Source organism: Miniopterus schreibersii, assembly GCF_964146895.1.
Source record: "Miniopterus schreibersii genome assembly, chromosome: 10".
Taxonomy (NCBI): Eukaryota; Metazoa; Chordata; class Mammalia; order Chiroptera; family Miniopteridae; genus Miniopterus; species Miniopterus schreibersii.
This window is the reverse complement of record NC_138110.1, coordinates 40,846,279-40,867,384: the sequence shown is the minus strand read 5'-3', so window position 1 is coordinate 40,867,384 and position 21,106 is coordinate 40,846,279. Positions and strand designations below refer to the sequence as shown.

General features: G+C 34.9%; 1 protein-coding gene across 2 annotated transcripts in view; it reads left to right on the top strand.

Moving 5' to 3' along the window:
• YES1 (YES proto-oncogene 1, Src family tyrosine kinase) overlaps positions 1-19,965 on the top strand; it is a 62,594-nt gene extending 42,629 nt beyond the window's left edge. For both annotated transcript variants that reach the window (XM_081150084.1, XM_081150083.1), the window contains exons 3-12: positions 1,616-1,715; positions 4,382-4,480; positions 5,943-6,046; positions 6,154-6,303; positions 7,917-8,072; positions 8,235-8,414; positions 12,967-13,043; positions 14,046-14,199; positions 15,832-15,963; positions 17,025-19,965. In XM_081150084.1, coding sequence (XP_081006210.1) covers positions 1,616-1,715; positions 4,382-4,480; positions 5,943-6,046; positions 6,154-6,303; positions 7,917-8,072; positions 8,235-8,414; positions 12,967-13,043; positions 14,046-14,199; positions 15,832-15,963; positions 17,025-17,233 — 1,361 coding nt within the window. In that variant the 3' untranslated portion in view covers positions 17,234-19,965. The remainder of the gene's footprint in view (positions 1-1,615; positions 1,716-4,381; positions 4,481-5,942; positions 6,047-6,153; positions 6,304-7,916; positions 8,073-8,234; positions 8,415-12,966; positions 13,044-14,045; positions 14,200-15,831; positions 15,964-17,024) is intronic.
• Positions 19,966-21,106: the final 1,141 nt, after the last annotated feature.

Sequence of the window (21,106 nt, the reverse complement as noted above, 5' to 3'; positions counted from 1 at the left end):
CATGTGGACTTGGCAGTTTTTGAGGAATAGTAAGGAGGCCCCTATGGACAGAGGGTAGAATTGTATGATTTGGGATTAAAGAGTCAGGATTACGCAGGACCTCATAAATGGGTAAGAAGTTTGGGTTTTGTTCAAAGCTAGAAAGAAGCTCTTGAAGACATTTCAGTTAAGGATTTTCATGATTAAATTTCCTTTTTAAAAAATATATATGTATTTTTTTAAAATGATTTCAGAGAGAGGAAAGGAGAGGGGGAGAGATAGAAACATCAATGATGTGAGAGTCATTGATTGGCTGCCTAGCCCGCAACGCGGGCATGTGCCCTGACCGGGAATTGAACCTCGATCACCTGGATCCTAGGTCGATGCTCAACCTCTGAGCCACGCCCGGCCAGGCTAAATTTCTTTTTTAAAGAAACTCATTCTGGTGGCTATGCGGTTGGGCATCGATCTAGGATCCAGGAGATTGGGGTTTGATTCCCAGTCGGGGCCTAGCCCAGGTTGTGGGCTCAGTCCCCAGTGGGGGCCATGCAGGAGGCAGCCAATCAATGAATCTCTCATCATTGATGTTTCTATGTATCTGTTTACCTCTCCCTTCCTCTCTCTGAAATCAATAAAGATATATTTTTAAAAAACAGAAAAAGAAACTCATTCTGGCAACTTTGTGGAGAATGGATGTAGGGAAGCAGATACAAAAATGGGGTAGGAGGCTACTACTATCAATAGTCCCAGAAGAGAGATAACAGGGACTTAGATTAGGGTGGCAGCAGTAGAAATGGAAAAGAAAGTATATATTTTAGAGGTAGAACTGACAGTCTGGTAATGGGCTTGTCTTGAGTACCTGATTGGTTAGTAATGCCTTTTGCTTAGGTAGGAAAGACTCGGGTAACAGGTTAGAGGAGAAAAATCAACACCTTTGTTTTATAACTAATAAGTTTTCAATGCTTGTTAGACATTTAGATAGAGATGTCAAAAAAGGTAGTAATGTATGATTGGAAGCCAGATAAATGAGATAATCTGTTTTATTCTTTTGTTTGCAGATAATAGTTTGGCTGTTTAAGTGTGCTAATCTCTTAAGCATCTGCACACAATGCTATATATGACGTTATTTTTCGAATTTATAATTCATATCAGCCATACCATTTAATTGCTAAGGAAAACATGCCATTTTTATATTTGAATGTTAAATATAATAAATTATCTTACTAAACCCTAGTTATTACTGTTAAAGATTAGTTTTAAGGATCAAAATGTTCATTCATTGTTTTTAAGAAATTTAGACAATCAATACCAGTAGTTTATAGTACTTGTTAATACTTTTTCAAAGAAGTGATTTAAACTTTGTCTTTTAAGCCAGAGATGTTGCTACTATGAATCAAAATTAAATTTGTTTCTCTGGGTCTGTAGAATTTTAGAATTTGTAGAGTATAATTACTTTCATAGAAGGTCTTAAGAGAGCATCTTAATAATTCGAAAAAGCCTGCTTCCCAAATCTCTAAATTTTAAAAATAGATTCTGGAGACCAGGAAAAAACTTTGCTTAAGCATTTTTGCTGGCAGTGGCTTTTTCTCTTCTGTCAATTTATCTATATAATTTACCTTGTCTTTTCCTCCAATAGGTGGTGTTACTATATTTGTGGCCTTATACGATTATGAAGCTCGAACTACAGAAGACCTTTCATTTAAGAAGGGTGAAAGATTTCAAATAATTAACAATACGTAAGTGTTGTGAATGAGAAATATTGACAGGAAACTAGTCTTTACATTGAAACCACTGAACTAGTTGATGATTCAGAGATGAGAGTGGTGGGGTGTGGGTCTGCCCATCCGGTTGGACAATGCATTTGTTTTCTTTAGACACGTGGCAGAATACTACTGATGTAGCCAGAAGTTATTACTTCTACAAATTGTGCTGCTGTGGTTCTGCCATAAACAGTAGAGATTTAAGAATGAAGAGTGAGGGAGTATATATAAGTAAGTACATTACTTTAAAAAAATCTTTATAAAGAGAATTATATATTCCTATTTGTCTAAGTACTAGATGATTTAAAGATCTTATCTGTTTCTCTTTAAAAAAAAAAAAGGAAAAGGGCCAGGTACGGAACCCCTGCAATCCCAAACTGACCAAATTAAGTTGCCTTTTTCTTATGTGACTCTTAAACTTTTTGTCATTTAGTGGCCCACCATAGAAAATCCAGTGCTAGTTATGGAAAATAGATTCCATAATTTCATTAGTAAGCATAACAGCCACTTTGTAACTTCTTAAAATATATACTTATGGTCTTTTTGCTTCTAGTCATGTTTCCTTCCATCCTTATTCCTTTTTGCTACCAGTTGTTATTCCAGAACATAAAATATGTTCATGTCTCTCTGCTTTAAAATATTTTAATAGCTACCAGTTGCCATCAAGATAAAAGAAAAATTACAATATTAGGCATTATTCGTTGAGCTTCTTCCTCACCCCACTGCCTAACCATGTTGAATTCCTTGCAGTTACCTGAATATACTGTAGTTTCTCACCTTCTCCATGCCTTCACATGATTCCCCCCCCCCCCGGAATGTGATTTCTTGTATCCATTTTTTCCACCTTTATCTGGCCAACCCAGCTCATCCTTCAAAATGTGTATTCCTGTGTCCTTTCTCAAGGAAGCCGTTCCTGACATTCTTCCTCCTTCCTGGCCCAGTCCCTGCCTCCTGCTGGATTAAGTGTCTTTCTTACACGGTCACATAGCATCCTATGCAAACCTCAATCATAGCTACCATTGCAATTTTGAATTATAAGTTATCACTTGCTTAGCATTCTTTTAGAGCAGTGGTTGTCAACCTGCAGCAAAATCACCCAGGGCACATTTGGCAACGTCTGGAGACATTTTTGTTGTTACATTCAGGTTGCTGCTACTACTGTCAACTAGTGGGTAGAGGCCAGGGATATTGCACAGCATCCTGGCATTCTGCAATGCACAGGATGTGCCCCCACAGCAAAGAATTATCTAGCCCAAAGTGTCAATATTGCTGAGGTTGAGAAATTCTACTTTAGACTGAGTTTCTTGAGGGTAAGGATTATCTTTTTACTCCTGTTTTCAGCACACTCTATTATAAAGTCTGTCACTTAAAAGGTATTCAGTAAATATTTGAATGAATCAATGAGTGGTCAGCAGGATCAAATACAAAGTTTTCAGTTTGTTTATCTGAAAATACTTACAATACTGGGAAACTACAAACCAAGTATATGAATTTATAAATATTTGAATTGCCAAAGGATTTTCCATTTTAGTTTCTAGAAAGCAATTGCACCTCAAGCATTTATAAAATTTCAATTTAGATAAAATGTTTTCAGTTCTTCTCTGGTAAAGCAAAACATGCATTTAATTTTTAGTAATGGAAACCATATATGTGTCTTCCTCATTAGAGACTGATAATATTTGCTCCTTTCACATTAATTTTGGAAAAGTCAAGGCTTATGTATTGCAAATTACATATAGTTCTTGTGTTCTGAATTGCTTTTAGTCTTATTTGGATATTTATGGATAATATTTTTGTATACTAAGAATTAAATTTTTTGTTGTTATTGCCCATTAATAATATTTTGGCTATAGGAGTTCTAGGGTATCCTAATATTTTTTTCCTAAAATGATTAAAAAGGAAGATCATAATTTTATACACTGTTTAAAAGAAATAAAAAAGAATGAGCTATTAATGCATGATGTAATATAGATGAACCTTGAAAAGATTTTGCTGCATGAAAGAAACCAGTCAAAAAGACCACATATTATATGATTGCATTTATGTGAAAAGCCCACAATAGATATATCCATAGAAACAAAGCAGATCAGTGGTTGGCATTGGTGGGGGTGTGAGAAAAGGGGGACAGGGAATGACTCTTAACTGGTATGGGGTTTCTTTTGGGGGTAATCAGAATGTTCTAAAATTGATTGTGGTATGGTTGCACAACTCTGTGAATATATTAAAACCCATTAAATTGTACATCTCAAATGGGGGAAATTTTATGGTATGCAAATTATATCTCAATAAAGTATTTTTAGAAATTTAATCAAAACTGAGTAATTTGAAAGATTTACCTTCTAAATTGTTTTATTCGGTATAGTTTATTTTCTTAGGTTGAAAGAGTTATGTAAAAAGGTGATCTTTAACTAAAAGTATAATATTTTCTGTTTTGGTTTGGAGCAGAAACGTAATTGTGCTTTTTCTTAGCTTTATTCCCTTAATTCATATAACCTATTTTTAAATATTATTCTTTGAGTTGATTCTTGATCAAATGAAGGCATAAATTAAAAAATGTATCCTTCAGATACAAGACAACACTGCAGTAGATCTGTTTTAAGTAGTAGCCTACCTTGTAGTAACTGTTGTTTTATGTGTTGCAGGGAAGGAGACTGGTGGGAAGCAAGATCAATTGCTACAGGAAAGAATGGCTATATCCCTAGCAATTACGTAGCCCCTGCAGATTCCATTCAGGCAGAAGAGTATGGCTCTACTTCATATTTTATTAATTGTTTTGATTTTAAAAATGTTTTAATGCATATTCTACTTTGCCACAACTTTACACACACACAATTACATATCAGTCTTAATACAGCTAATGTATCATATTAATAGGGGATGTTACTTAAAAATTAATAATTAATGCCATAGTACTTGCTTAGAGTAAGATTATAAATGAATCTGTATTAATAATACTGCATTGTTATGCCTTTATCTTTTCACTTAAAAATTATATTAACCTTTTTTTTGTATTATGAGCATTCTTTCACTTTAAAAATTTACCCTCAGTTGGTAGTATTATTGACTTAGGGGTGGGCGGGGAGAGATTAACCAAAGAATTTATATGCGTATATGCTTAACCTATGGACACAGACCATAGTGTGGTGAAGGCCTGGGGCAGGGGCTGGTTGCAGGGTAGAAGCGGTGAATGGGAGGAAAAAGGGGGCATCTGTAATATTTTAAACAATAAAGATAAATTAAAAAAACTGTTGACTTAGGCGCTTGCTCCTTGTTATGTAGGAGAATATCCTTGTCTTTTAGAAAGAACACAGTGAAGGATTTAGGGTAATGATTCAACATGTTTGCAACTTACTCTCAGTAAGTTCAGAAAAAAATGTGCACACACAGGGAAAGAGAACATACAAAGCAGAATGGTAGCAGTTGGGAAGCCTGGTGGAGGATTTATGGGAGTTCTTTCTACCATTCTTGCAACTTTTAAAAAGTTCACCTTCAATGATATTACTTTTAGGACAAACCAAGTTTATCTGGCATCCATAAATGCTGCTTCATTTTTATATCACAACACTTAACACAGTGCCTTGCACATAGTAGGTATTGTATCAGTGTTTGTTTGCTTTTATTAATATGTAATTTGTCTCCATAACTCTGTTCTGCTTTGGCACTTGTTACTTTGTTTTGTTCTTTTGTCTTTTTCTTCACTATTCTGAGATCTTCCAGGGCAGAGACTATCATTTTTAATCACAAAACTATATTCAATTAAACCTACACTAATTTAGAGTTCCTAATTTGGATGTGATACACTTGCATTTACTGAATACAAATGATCACATGGTTGCCAGAGAAACACTTTTATTCTTCTTACTATATAGTCTTAGTATTTCCACCTATCACTGCTTGAAAGGCTCTTTCTGCCATTGTGTCTTTCCTTCTCCATTTACTGTTCCTGTGATTACCAGGCTGAGTTTAAGAGACATGTTGAATAGTCAGTACATGGAAATGCTGTGAACAGTATATTCTGAGAATAATATTTGTAATAGTTCTATTTAATAGTAAAGGTCTTTTATTGTGTTTTACTATATTTTTAAGCTGTGTTCTATAGCTGGTTTTTGTCACCCACCCTATCTCATTCCATTCTTATTAACACATATGTATAATTTTTCTTACCCTTACACCATTCTAACTTGGAACACTATTTTTTTCCAGATGGTATTTTGGCAAAATGGGGAGAAAAGATGCTGAAAGATTACTTCTGAATCCTGGGAATCAACGAGGTATTTTCTTAGTAAGAGAGAGTGAAACTACTAAAGGTATGAATATTGTTATTTTAATATAAGTATAAAAATCTTTTTAGGCAGTATTTTGAGAAAGATATAGTAAAAGCTTTCATTTCTTTCATTTCTCCCTGCCCCACCAGGTGCTTATTCCCTCTCTATTCGTGATTGGGATGAAGTAAAGGGTGACAATGTGAAACACTACAAAATTAGGAAACTTGACAATGGTGGATACTATATCACAACTAGAGCACAATTTGATACCCTGCAGAAATTGGTTAAACACTACACAGGTATGTAATATTTTAAAGGTGAAAATTATTTCTTCATGTTGTATTTTATGAGGACAGGATCTGTATCTTCACGTCCCTTAAGGTTTGGCATGCCACTTTACACATAGTATGTGCTCACTGGATGTCTGCTGTATTCTAGTTTTAAAATGAGGAACAGGTTATACTTATCACCTGAATTGGGTTCTTTGATGATGTACAAAAATCAGATTATGATTCTTTGAGTTTATATCTTACTGGTATAGTGTTTACATTGGAGTTCCATTTCATGACAGCTAAATACAAAAATAGATTGTGACGATAAATAAAAAGGCAAAAACAAATACTTTATTTAGAGACACTTACTAAAGAAGTAAAGCATCCCTGGCCAGTGTGGCTCAATTGGATGAGTGTTATCCCGTGCTTCCAGAGGTTACTGTTTTAATTCCTGGTCAGAGCACATGCCTGGGTTGCTGGCTCAGTCCCTAGTAGGGATTGCGCGGGAGGCAGTTGATTGATGTTCCTCTATCTTCCTCTCCCTTCCTCTCTGTAAAACCAATAAAAACATATTATTCTTAAAAAAGAAGGTAAAGCTAAAAACTTATATAAAAAGCTGTATCAGATGTCCCTTTGGTTTACCTTCCTCTTCATGAGCTGGACTACATAAGACTTCCCGAAAGTATAAACGCATTGAGATTTATTTATTAAATAAAATAAATCCAGTGAAGATGCATTTTTCTTTTCCTGGAAAATTAACCTATAGCATTCTTCAGTTTTTCAAGGACCTTAGAAAGGTATTTAATATTAAGGTCTTCTGTCAAAAGTTTTCATTGTCAGTTTGATACTTGAATGCATCTGAAAGTTTAAGTGATTAATACTAGGGGAGGGGAAGTTTCCATGGTAATTTTTTCTTCAGTAACAACTGTAAACTGAGTCTATCAAGTCAACCTCCAGTGTTGACATTAATCAAACATGTTGCCAAGCAGTGGCATCGGTTGTAATTGTACTTGTTAGCGTATGGGTTTGCATGGTTACTTGTTGAGAATGGGAGGGAACATGCTTTATTTACAATAAGAAAGTCACAAGTCAAGCCATTATGAATTGAAATACCCTGTTTTTGTGCCTCCCTTATTTAAAAATCAGTTTCCTAAAAGAAGTTTTTCCTTGATTTTTGGTGTGCCTCTTATATTTGTGGTTATTAGAAATAACAATTAATGGTAGCATTCTTTTTGGAAAAATAAAGCAGAGTAGTCGAAAGCAGAGCTTTGGAGGCAGCCATACCCTGGGTTTGAATGCTATTTCCATCACTTACTAACTGAGTGACTTTGAGAAAGTTGCTGAATTTTCCAAGACTCATTTATATGAGATCCCTGTAAGGTGATGGATGAGCGCAATAGCTGGGACACAAGTTCATTAAATAATAACTTTTTAAATGTAATTAACAAAATGTTTCATTTCTTGTGTGTTTTACTTTTTACATACAATTCCCTTTTTGTGTTTGTGCTTTTATTTAAAAACTGATGAACATTATATTTTTATTTGCTATAATTTAAACTTTTTAAAACATTTGATACACTACATGTACCTTAATTTTTGTAAGTAACTCATTTTACAGTATAATTTCTTCATTTATTTAGAACATGCTGATGGCTTATGCCATAAGTTAACAACTGTATGTCCAACTGTGAAACCCCAGACTCAAGGTCTAGCAAAAGATGCTTGGGAAATCCCTCGAGAATCTTTGCGACTAGAAGTTAAACTAGGACAAGGATGTTTTGGTGAAGTATGGATGGGTAAGAAGCCTGAACTTTTGTGTTTTTTTGGCCATTGTTTAGCCATAGATCAAAATACCACAATTTATGATATGTTGAAATATCTGAGGTAACTTGCTCATTGAAGTTTGCTATGAATTTTTTTCAAACATAGATAAAATAGTACAAGTGTTGTTTCTCTAGGAACATGGAATGGAACCACAAAAGTAGCAATCAAAACACTAAAACCAGGTACAATGATGCCAGAAGCTTTTCTTCAGGAGGCTCAGATAATGAAAAAATTACGACATGATAAACTTGTTCCGCTATATGCTGTTGTTTCTGAAGAGCCAATTTACATTGTTACTGAATTTATGTCAAAAGGTATGTGTATATTAGTATCTCTTAGGATATTCATGTTAATAACTTTTTAAAAACAAGTCTTCAATTTTTTATGCATACAAATTTTTATTGTATAGTGTTTTCTAGTTTAAGATTTTTATGTAGACATTTGAAAAGAAAAAATCTGACATTTGTGTATGTAATTATTAGCTCTGGTTATTCCAAAGGATAGTACAAAGTTTAAAAGGAAAATACACAGGCTGAATTTATTTTAGAAGTAAATAGTCCTTTATTCCATGTTACCAAAGGAACTGGAATAGCTAGGAAAGTGAAAAAGAAAGTATTTGTAAAAGTTGAATTTAAAAATAATTCAGTCAGAAAGATATTTATCTTTGGTACTAAAGCAAAGAAATTAGGTAAAGTTAAAGAAATTAATTTTTTTCATTTTAATATAAACATAATCTTCATACCCAAGACTTTTAGAAAATTGCTTTTTTTACTACTGTCAACTGAAATGTCTCCATTTTCCCAAACCCTAAACCCCAAGGTGGGATCTTTAGTTACAGAGTTGGTTAGGGCCAGGATAAAGGCAAGGGAAAGTTGTTGCTCTTCCCTCTTTTTCCCTTTGCCTAATGTGCTGTAGAAGAAGAACCAGTCACAAAATAAGCTAATAGGCTTGCTTTTTACCCTTTTGAATTTTATCTATATTTTTTTACTCTTTAACAAGTCACTCATCCATATTAACACTGATTATTTTGTCATCCCTCTCCAGTAGTCCATCCTGGCCAGCAATATAGTTCCATCTAGTGGTGACAGGGTCAACTATAAGCTACATGTTTGCTATAGGAAATGTTCCCCCCTTAAAAGGGATAGAAAAACCAAAAGGTTAAAATAACTGACATAGTCTACTAAGTGATAGCCAAAACATACCTAAAGCCCCAAAGCACATGGCATTTTTTGGAAGGAAGCTCTCCTGCAAACTACTGCCAAATATCCCATTTCAGAGTGCATTAGATGAACTAGAAAGGGAAGGAAAAAAAGAGACAACAAAGAGGAAGTTTAAATCAAGATATTGATAGCAAGAATATAATGGAGGTAAAGCTAATGGTCCATTAGCTTTGTATATTGATTTCAAGAATTATTTAATTGGGGAGAGCATGGTAGAAGTCTGTGTATTAGGTTTCTGGGTTAGGATTATTTCTAGATGGGAGATTTAGAATGTAAGATCACAACTGTCCCTTTTAGTTTTTAAAACTCTAATTCCCTATCTTGCTATTCCGGTACTTAGCAGTTGGCCCTCTATAATACATCCTAACTCATGCCTCAAGTGCTCCCACAGAATCCACTTTTCTGGCCAGATGGGACTTCTTGCTGCTGCTTGTTTCCATGAGTTTGTTCATGTTATTTCCTTCACCTGGAATTTGGTTTCCTTATCTCTTGACCAGTCCATCAACTGTACTTCCTTCAGAATGTACTTAAATCAGGTGTTAGAAGCCTTCCACTAATATTCCAATGTGCTGTGATCATTATATCCTCTGAAATCTTTACAGTCAGACTACTCTAGAAATTAATAACCAAAAAGTATTGAATGCTTCTGATATATAAGACACTCTGCTGTTTATTATAAGGTTTCAAAGAAATAAAGATACCCAAATAATTTAGATTCAATTTAAAGAGAAAAGACCTAAACCTCTGAAGAGTTAATTTTCAGCATAAAAGTAAATAACAGTTTACTATAAACAAGCAAAGCTACAGGCCAAAGCATAATGAATTTCAGTAAGTATAATAGAAATTGAGGAAGAGATTACATAGTCTGGAATAAATTGAGAAAAATTTAGTAGAAAAGACAAATCTTGACCTACCTTTTATGGTTATGAAGGATATGGATGTGTAAAGGGCAGAGCTAAGAGGATTTGAGGAAATGAGAATCAGAACCATAGCTAGTGAAAAGTATAGAAGTAGTAGAAGAAGCTAGTTGGAAGTAAGGCTAGAGGGGTATATGAGACAAGCTTAAGGATTGCTTTGAATTGATTTCACTGTTACTGAGTACTTACTCACTGGTCATGAATGAGCTTCATAGGTCCATGAACTTCCTCTGAAGTTATTATGTATCAATTTTTGCATATTTATCTATGTTTTCTGGACAGAGTTCATAGTTTTCATCAGATTCTCAAAATAACTTATGAACCAGAAAAGGTTAAGGACCACTTTTAAGATCCAAAACATTCTATGATAAAGGATATAAAAAACATTTGAAGGAGGTCGGGTATTTTTGTGATTAGTTAAAGATCAGAGAAGAATTGTCAAAATAATACAAATTCCAATCCTGGATTTCTGTGCTCTGCAGCTTTTGCACTATTTTAGCACTTATCTATTGTTACACTGAAGGATGTTTTACTTAGTGGATTGATCAAAGAACTGTATCTTCTGCTGCTTTCTGTACACTCTGTGTTCTGACTCTTTCCTTTTTCAGTCTCATTCTCACCTTTGGGCCCTGTGCTCTTGCATAGCAAGGACTGTTTTCAGTCTCCTGAACCTACTGTGCTGTTCTATGTGTTACAGACTTTGTACTTGTTATTCCCTCTTGGAATTCCTTTGCCTCCATTCTTCTTTTATTATTATTATTATTATTATTATTATTATTATTTTAAATATATCTATTGATTTCAGAGAGAGGAAAGGAGAGGGAGAGAGAGAGATAGAAACATCAATGATGAGAGAGTTATTGATCGACTGTCTCCTACACACCCCTGACTTGGGATCGAGCCTGCAACCCGGGGATGTGCCCTGACCAGGAATCGAACCGTGATCTCCTGGATCCTAGCTCGACTCTCAACCGCTGAGCCACGCCCAGCCAGGCTCCATTCTTCTTTTAAGATGCATCTTCTCTGTGAAGCACTTTCTGACTTGTCTGTAGAATTAACTATATCCATTGTGTCTCCAGTGTAGTATTTATAACATTTATAACTCATATACAGCATTTATTTGTTTGTGTATATTTTATAGATCTATATACTGTACTTTCATACTAGATCAAGATCTTTTCAAGGGCAGAGACCACGACTTATTTATCATTATATCCTCTATACCCTTTTGCAGTGCCTCACATGTACTAGACTCTTGGTAAATAATTTGAATGGGTAGATAAATGGACAAACACAGTAACATGTTCTCCTTATAGTAAGTAGACAGACTAGACGAAATATAGATATTCTTTGATTTTGGTTCTTTATAAATCAGACTAAGTCAGGATTTCCCTTTTTTTTTTAATCCTGTCACATAGAAAGGGCCTTGTCTTGTTTAATTTTGCTTTCATTTTGAAATACTTTTAAACTTATAGAAGAGTTGCAAAAATAATACAAAGAATTCCTGTTTATATTTCAGCCAGATTTGTCAATTATTAACTAGATATATCATCAATATATAAAATATAAAATTTTCTTCTGAACCATTTGAGAGTACTTTGCAGACATTATGTTCCCTTTACTTCTAAGTATGTCAGTGTTTTTCTCCTACAGACAAGAACATTGTCTTGCATAACCACGGTATAATGATAAAATTCAGGAACTATAACACGGATACAATTCTATTATCTCATACCAGTCTATATTCTCATTTCACCAGTCATCCCAATGGTGTCCTTAATTACAGCAATTTTTCCCCTATCCATTGTCCAGTCCATGGTCAGGAATTTCTTTTAGTTGTAATTTTTTTTTTTTGGTTTCTTAATCTGGAGCAGTATCTCATCCTTTCTTGTCTTTTATAACATTTTTTTAAAAAATACATCTTTATTGATTTCAGAGAGGAGGAAGGGAGAGGGAGAGAGAGATAGAAACATCAATGATGAGAGAGTCACTGATTGGCTTCCTCCTGCAGGCCCCAAACTGGGGATTGAGCCTGCAACCCAGGCATATGCCCTGACCGGGAATCGAACCGCCATTTACTGGATCCTAGGCTGATGCTCAACCGCTGAGCCACGTCCGGCCAGGCAACATTGTTATTTTTTAAGAGAATGGTACCATTGTTTTGTGAAATGTGTATTAATTTGGGCTTATCTGATATTTTCTCCTGATTAAATTAAGGTACATGGTAAATTTGTAACCAGTAATAAAGGAATAACAGCTAGACTTTTCCTTTCTAGCCTTTGTCTCTGCTGTTATTCGTAATACTTTGCTGTTCCATATCTTATGAAATTGAGAGTAGTTGGACTAACACTTCCATGTCAACTCAGCCACCTAGATGTAGTTTTAAGTACCCCAAGATATTCCTAGTTGCCTGAGTTCTTGATTCAGATTGACTTAAAAATATATAAGTATCTATACTACTTTTTCAATCAAAATCGGAACTGTTGATCTTGATCAAAGCAAGGAAGGAGTGCCTATAATCTAATGAGGTTATTGCATTTTCCCTTTCTTCACATGTTATCAAGAGAAGTTTATAAAATTTCAGTTTAGAGACCTCTTCTAGAGTCTTAAAGATAGTTATTCAGAAATCCTAAGCTGCAAAAAAATGTTAAAGAATGAAATGCTGAAGTTTTGTATTGTGATGTGATTTGTTTGCTTATTTTCCATGAATGTTTTGCTGTCTCTTATAGGTAGCTTATTAGATTTCCTGAAGGAGGGAGATGGAAAGTATTTGAAGCTCCCACAATTGGTTGATATGGCTGCTCAGGTACTTGTATATCTATAATGTATCATCAATTTGATTTGAAAGTGTGCATAAAAATGTAAAATAATTTTAGAGTACTATTGTTTTTATAATGAAATCATGGAATTTTAGAACTGGAAGAGATAATCCAGTCTGATTTTCCTTGTTCTAGATAATGTAGTTATAGATAACGTAGTATCTGAAGACCAGAGGTATCTAAAATTCAGGTAGCATTAGACGAGGTATATAATACCCTTACACTTCTGTCCTGAATCATATGGCCTTTCAGAAATAATGCATCCACAAATATAAAATCTGTGTGTATTTTTTAATCCTCACCCAAAGATGTGGGTTTTTTTTATTGATTTGAGAGAGAGAGAAACATTGATATGAGAGAGAAACATTAACGGTTGCCTCCCATACGCGCCCCAACCGGAGATCAAACACGAAACCTTTTGGTGTATGGGACAATGCTCCAACCAGTTGAGTCACTCGGCCAGGGCTATATGTGTTTATATTTTAACAGATAAATTTTAAGACAGTGAATGATTGCTTTTCCAAAGGAAATAGTACTTTTGGAAATCTCAAGTATATGATGAAGCTTAGAGAGACTTTATAGTAAGAAACTGTCTTATGAGACTGTAGGATATGCCAAGCTTAATCCACACTCCTGAGTTCCAGGCTCATAGACATTCTACAATGGAGGTTGGCAAACTGTTTTTGTAAAGGGCCATATAAATGTTTTAGGCTTTGTGGGCCACAGACATCTCTTGTTTCTCCTTCCCTTCCTCCTCTCCTGTCCTCCTTCCCTTTCCCTCCTCTCCCACTCCTGATTCTCCCTCCCTATCTTCCTTCTTCTCAATTATAGTGTTTTCTATTTTTCCTGTTATCTGAAAGATTATGCCCTATTACCATCATCTCCTTTCTAGATACATGATTTTTCAGTGATCCGACTTAACATTAACCAAAATTGTTTTGTCCCTTCTTCACTTTGTGTCATGTGTCTTTTTTTTTCTTCTTTCCAAGATTGCCGATGGCATGGCATATATTGAAAGAATGAACTATATTCACCGAGATCTTCGGGCTGCTAATATTCTTGTAGGGGAAAATCTTGTTTGCAAAATAGCAGATTTTGGCTTAGCAAGGTTAATTGAAGACAATGAATATACCGCAAGACAAGGTAAAATCGTTGTTACTAAATTTGTTTGTTAATCCTCACCCAAGGATATTTTTTTCCATTGAGTTTTAGAAGATTGGAAGGGAGGGAGGGAGGGAGGGATGGGGGGGAGAGAAACATTCATGTGAGCCCGGCCAGTGTGGCTCAGCGGTTGAGCATCAACCTATGAACCAAGAGGTCACGGTTTGATTCCTGGTCAGGGCACATGTCTGGGTTGCGGGCTAGATCCCCAGTAGGGGGCGTGCAGGAGGCAGCCGATCAGTGACTCACTCTCATCATTCATGTTTCTATCTCTCTCTCCCTCTCCCCTTTTCCCTCTCCCTTTCTCTCTCTGAAATCAATAAAGATATTTTTAAAAATAGAAATAAATAATTTTTTTAAAAATCCACGTGAGAGATACATCGATTGGTTGCCTCCAGCATGAGCCCCGACCAGGGCTGGGGATTGAACCTGCAACCCAGGTATGTGCCCTTGACTGGGAATCAAACCCGTGACCCTTTGGTGCCTGGGCTGGCACTCTAACCATTGAGCCACACCAGCCAGGGCATTTGGCCCCTTTCTGATAAAACCTTTTGTGATTGTACTAGTGTAAATTGATCTTCTGTTTGAACATCTAAAGAATTATCTTACAACACTATATCATACATATAGAAATAACCGGAAGTATGTAAGACACCTGTAGTGACCACTGTAAGTATATAAGCTGCACAAAGGCTATGTTTTTCTCTCTCATAACAATTATCATAATGCCTTGTGCATAAAAAGCATACAGTAAGTATTTGAATACATTAATATAGGCTTTTAAGAATGATAGTACAAAAAAATTTTCCAGAGAGATACCATAAAATGAAAAAGAGCTTATGGTAGAAAACCAGTAGACATTAGAACCCAACAGAATATGCCTTCTTCAGCCAATGGCTAGCTATAGCTACTTAGGTGATAGACTTACTTAAAAGTTACAGGTCCTATAATACATATGTTCTTGTTTAATCTTCATCTGAGGATGTGTTTTCATTGATTCCAGAGAGAGGAAGGTAGAGGGAGGGAAAGAAAGAGAGGGAAAGAAATGTGAGAGAGAAACATCAGTCAACTGCCTCCCATACGCAAACCCTCTACCTGGATATGTGCCCTGACCGGAAATCGAACCCATGACCTTTCAGTGTATGGGACGATGTTCCAACCAACTGAGCCACACTGATCAGGGCTATAATACACATTTTGTTGTTGTTGTTTAATTTATCTTTATTGTTGAAAATATTACAGATGTCCCCCTTTTCCCCTCATTGACCCCCCTCCATCCCACTCCTGCCCCTCCCTAGGCCTTCACCGAACTATTGTCTGTCCATGGGTTATGCATATAAGTTCTTTGGTTAATTCCACCTCACCCCCCACCAGCGGTCTGTTGCAATGTCTTTGGATCCACTTTGTCTGTCAGTTTATTTTGTTCATTACATTCCACGTTTTAAATTTATAAAAAAAAGTTTCCCATGTATCTTTCACTTTTTGAAGAATTTAACACTGATGACATACACAGTAAGGATATTGACAGAAAATTTGCCTACCTTATGCCATTATTTACACAAATAGATTTTTTAAAAACAATTTACTTAAGCAAGATTGTCAATATTGTTTTAGGTGCAAAATTTCCAATCAAATGGACAGCTCCTGAGGCTGCACTATATGGTCGATTTACAATAAAGTCTGATGTGTGGTCATTTGGAATCCTACAGACAGAATTGGTAACAAAGGGCAGAGTGCCATATCCAGGTAAGCTTGCATTTTTTTAGCTCTTGCTTATCCCATTAGTGACTTCAGTTGGAGTTTATAGGACCAGAAATGTAAGGGCAAAGGCCTTTTCTTCTCTTCTTTTGTCTCGTTCTCTTTTCTTCCCTCCCTCCCTTCCTCTTTTTATTTTGGCATTGGATGGACAGCAACCTGTGAGAGTCACAATCCTTGAGAACAGGGCAAGCACATGAGGTGTGCCCCTTACCTCAGCTTTCCCCTTAGGGCATTTTCGGAAAGGGCCACTTATCTCTGCTGTTCTCTCAGGTAATAAACATACCTTAAATATTCTGGGTCATCTTGCCCATACCCACAACCCCCCTCTCCCAAGGCCTCGCTTACAAGTTGTGGTAACACAGGGTGAGCTGTGGATGCAGGTAGGGGGACTATAAAGCAATACCAGAAGGGAACTGTGTAATAACTTGAAGAAAGTCAAACAGGTAATATTAGATGAGGAAACTGTTTCAGGAAAGTGACTTGATATAAAGCTACATAGTGAGTATATTTGGCAAAACCAGGATTAGAATGCTTTCTTCTGAATTTCTATCTGGAAGTTCTTTTAAACACTATCTTGCCACTCACTGTTCCTCATTAGCCCAAGTTTGATAATTAATAGCTTAATATCAAAACCTCAAAGTAGCACCCTAAATTTTCATTAATCAATTGGGGGTTGGCTTTTGAAGACCTTAGTGTTGAAAATAAGGTTTTAGGTGAAATGAAGAAAATTAGACATTCTAAAACAGTCTAGCATTTTCTAAGCTCTTCTTGATATACTTTGACATTGAAAATTTATTTCTTTGTTAAAATAATCATTTCAGTAAGTAAACTCACTATACTTTGAATCAGTTTGGGGCTGAGGATTTGTTCTGTCCTTTCCCCTTAGTTTCATTGAGAAATGATTGACATACAGCACTATATAAATTTAAGGCATACAGCATAATGGTTTGATCCGCATTTATATTATGAAATGATTAACACAGTAGGTTCATTGTATGCTAGTGGTGTTTGGCGTCATTGGTTTTTAATGTTTGGACCTTGTGTGTTAGGAATGGTGAACCGGGAAGTGCTGGAGCAGGTGGAGCGAGGATATAGGATGCCTTGCCCTCAGGGCTGTCCAGAATCCCTCCATGAATTGATGAATCTTTGCTGGAAGAAGGACCCTGATGAAAGACCAACATTTGAGTATATCCAGTCCTTCCTGGAAGACTACTTCACTGCTACCGAGCCACAGTACCAGCCAGGAGAAAATTTATAATCCAAGTAGCCTATTTTATATGTGCAAACCTGCCAGAATGTAAAGAACTTACGTAGACTTCCTCACTTACATACAGGAACCAAAAGAAGAAAATCTTCTTCACCCTGCATGTTTTCATGGTAAACTGGAATTCCAGATATGGTTGCACAAAACCACTTTTTTTTGTTCCAAGCGTTAAACTCTGAAGTACCAATGATGAATTTTCCACCTTATTTCAGGGTCCAAAGAAAGTACAGCTAAAATATTGATGACAGTGTGAGTAATAGCATGACAATGAAAAGCAACAAGGCTACTATTCATAAGTCACTTCCTTTTATTCCCCAAATTCAGAATTGTTAAGAGAAAATTATTTATCATTATAGACAAAATGTGGGAGATATGAACAGTTATACCGTAATAAAATAAAAAATCAAGGAACTTCATGGGACCAAATGATTCCATTCCATTTTTTAAATTGCTTGCATTTATTATTCTCAAAAGTTTTTTCTAAGTTGAAGTTAATATGCAGTTTTAATATATGCTTCCCTTGCATGGAAAGGAGCAAGGTTTTTAGAAGCAAAAAGGAATATAAACAACATCTAGAACTTGGTTAAATGTTAGATGACAGCAATGGGATTTGAAAGTATAGTGCACTATGCTAATATTCAAACTCATAGAACTGGAAAGTAGAACTTTCTCACTTTAATCATTTTCTGAAAAGCTCAGTTTAGAATAATGAAGTTAACTAGGAGGTGAGTTAATCTTATGTAAGGTTGCATTGATTTTTTTTAAGTCAATATATAATTGAAATTGTACAATCCAAGAGGAAATCCTTTAATCTTTAGAATAGCATGATAAAAGTCCCAGCATTTAAATAGGTATTGTGAGATATTGCTAAATATGTACTTTTGGTGATGGGTGCCGCAAATGTAAAATATCACTAGATCAGGGACTTGAATGCACTTTTGCTCTTATTACATATAGACTAACAGGAAATGTATTTAAAAGAAATATGAGAAAAGAAAAATGTGAAAGTTTTACAGAGAGAGGGATGGAATGTTATGTTTAATGTTGATTTATGGAGTGGCAAAATGGCTTTGCTGGCACTCAAAGCTTCTCACTTATCTATTTTTTGAGATTTTAAGTTAAAGGTATGACTGTAAGACAAATCTGACCACAAACACTAAATGACTGTTATAGCCTCAAAAATAACTAGGTTAAGGCTTCCCACTAATTCCAATGATAGTTTTTCTGCAAAACATTTTTAAAACTCCAGTTTTCAAATCCGTGTTTAAATATACATTCACTTTTAAAATATACCTAATGGTGATGAATTTTTTCCTTTTTAGAATTTAGTTGACTTAGAATGGAAAACTTATTTAGAATAATAAGACTGATTTTTATGACTAATTCAGAAATTCCAAAATATGAATTTGCACAGCAGCATTACTGGCTTAAGGATCTAGCAAAGGAACTGAATCTGACGAAATAAAAGTTTGGTATTTATGTTTTAAAATACTCTTTTATAGTCACACTCTAAATAAAGCAATATACTAGGTCCCATATTTTAGGACTATAATTTTTAACTACCATCACTTACCCGATCATTAAATTTAGCATTCTGTGCCATGATATCTATGTGGAAATTCAAAGCATTTTAAAATGTGATAGGTGAACTTCATGCAAGCTGGCAACAGTTCTGGTACTAAAAATTGTGGTGGTTTCTTATGTTTACGTAACCTGCTTAGTATTGAATCCCTCTTTCAAGAGGATCTTCCTGTGAAGACTGCCGTCATCTTTTACCTTTAATGGCTGCAATCTGTGACATCAGATTTTTAAAGGGCTTCATGTGAACTATGGTATAATTTTTCTAACATTTAAAAAAGGATAACAAAATTATATGTTTATGTACTAATTCTGTTCAGAAAAATAAGCCAGGAAAAGTTGATGGTATTCATTTGGTTTTAACTGAATGGAGCTGTTCCTTATAATATCAGTTGTATAGTAAGGAAATAACACTAACTTAATGTGTATTTGGTTTAAATGGTTATCTATTTTTAATTGCCAAGAAAAATAAACAGCTTTGTACATTTGAAGGTTTTTTTCCAACACCTTTCATCTTCAATATCTTAATGTGGAACTTAACCTTTACCAAAAAAAAAAAAAAAAGAGTTAGTAAAAACAACCTAGCACAAACACTTTTTAAAATGAATAATGGTAGCCTAAAACTTAATATTTTTATAAAGTATTATAATACTGTTTTGTGGATAATTGAAATAAAAATTCTCATTGAATGTACCCGTTTATCTTTTTTGCCACTATTCATACTTTCTCATCAGATTTTTTAAATTGGTATTTAATGCAAAGTATATTCTGAATTTGTTCTTCCATTAGAAAAAAAAGTGTTCCGTTATATCTCTTGAGCAGAGTTAAATCAGTTCTTTATTAAGTTCAGAACATTATTGAGCTCATTTTATGTGGTTAATTTTCCATGTCAGGCGAGTGACATCATTTTTACAAGTTTTTTTTTTAAAGTTATACCAGCAACTACAGGTAATGTATTGTACAGAGAAACCTAAATGATTTGAGTTAAGCTATTCATAGAGAATCTGTGTTGAAGGATATAAAATAAAATAACCACTTTTGATCATAAAGGGTTTAATTTTCTAAAAATGAAAAATACATGAGCCTATTTCTGTGTGTATTTTAACTTCTATAAGTATAATGAAAATAAAGTTATACTAAATTATGAATGGACAATCAAAAGCATGTTATTTTCAATAAGATATTAGTATTACCTTTTACTATTATTTACTAAAATTATTAGCTTTGTTTTTCCCTAATGGTTTCAGAAGAGTAACATTTAATTAAACATGTAATTTAGTAAACATTTATTAAATATTTTTTACAGTATAGTAATACTGTCTCAATATTTCCCCACTTTGCTAGTTGCCTTTTAATTTTGCATGTAACTTTTTTGACATTTCAGTTGTACATTTGAATGTTGTCAAGTCTCCTTTTTTATGCATAAAAAGTCCTTTGCATTCGAAGATTAAATACTCATGTTAAATTTTACGCTTTTCTCTTTTTACATTTTTCTTTAATTCATTTGGAAGTTATTTGGGTATAAAATGTGACTTAAGGGTCTAGCATGATTTTTCCCCCCACATATAGTTAATTTTTCCAATACCACTTACTGGTTAATTCATTCCCATCCACAGTTTTGGGTTCTTTCCTTTATTTGTGCATCTATCTCCACACATCTATTTTGTCCAATTTGCCATTCTTCCAACAACACAGCACTTTTTAATTACTAATCACTTGGGTAATGCATTTTAATAATTAAGAAGCAAGTTGCCTTTGATATTCCTTTTTCTTTAAAAATCTTGTTATTCCCGCAGATTCTTGAAGTTTAGACTTTATTTTTCATATTTCCAAAAATATCAAGTGAGATTTTGGTTAGGATTGAATGCATTTTACTTATAAATTAAGTTGGTAAGAATTAACATTTTTCAAATCAGCCTCTCTATCCAATTTATGCAAATCTTCATTTACACCTCCAAGGCTTTTCTCTTTGGAGTTGGAAGATGAGCCTTATCTCTTTTCTGATGATACTGTTATTGGTGGGGTGCCCTTTGTGTCCCCACCTGTTGCTGGTGGAAGTGGAGCTCTTGGGGTGCCAGAGGAATGAGAGTTTCCTCAGGCCCCCACAGGAGGATGAGGTATCATGGAAAGCTTTATTGATAGGGTAGTATTAAGGGAGTTCCCCTTCAAGGCCCCATCTCCATCTTGCTGTGGAAAAAGTCCCATTTTGTCTTCAGCAGAGCTAGAGTCAAAGCCATTGCCCAGTGTTTCTGCTCCAGGTTAAGGCCCAGTCCAGTCCAGGATCTGGCT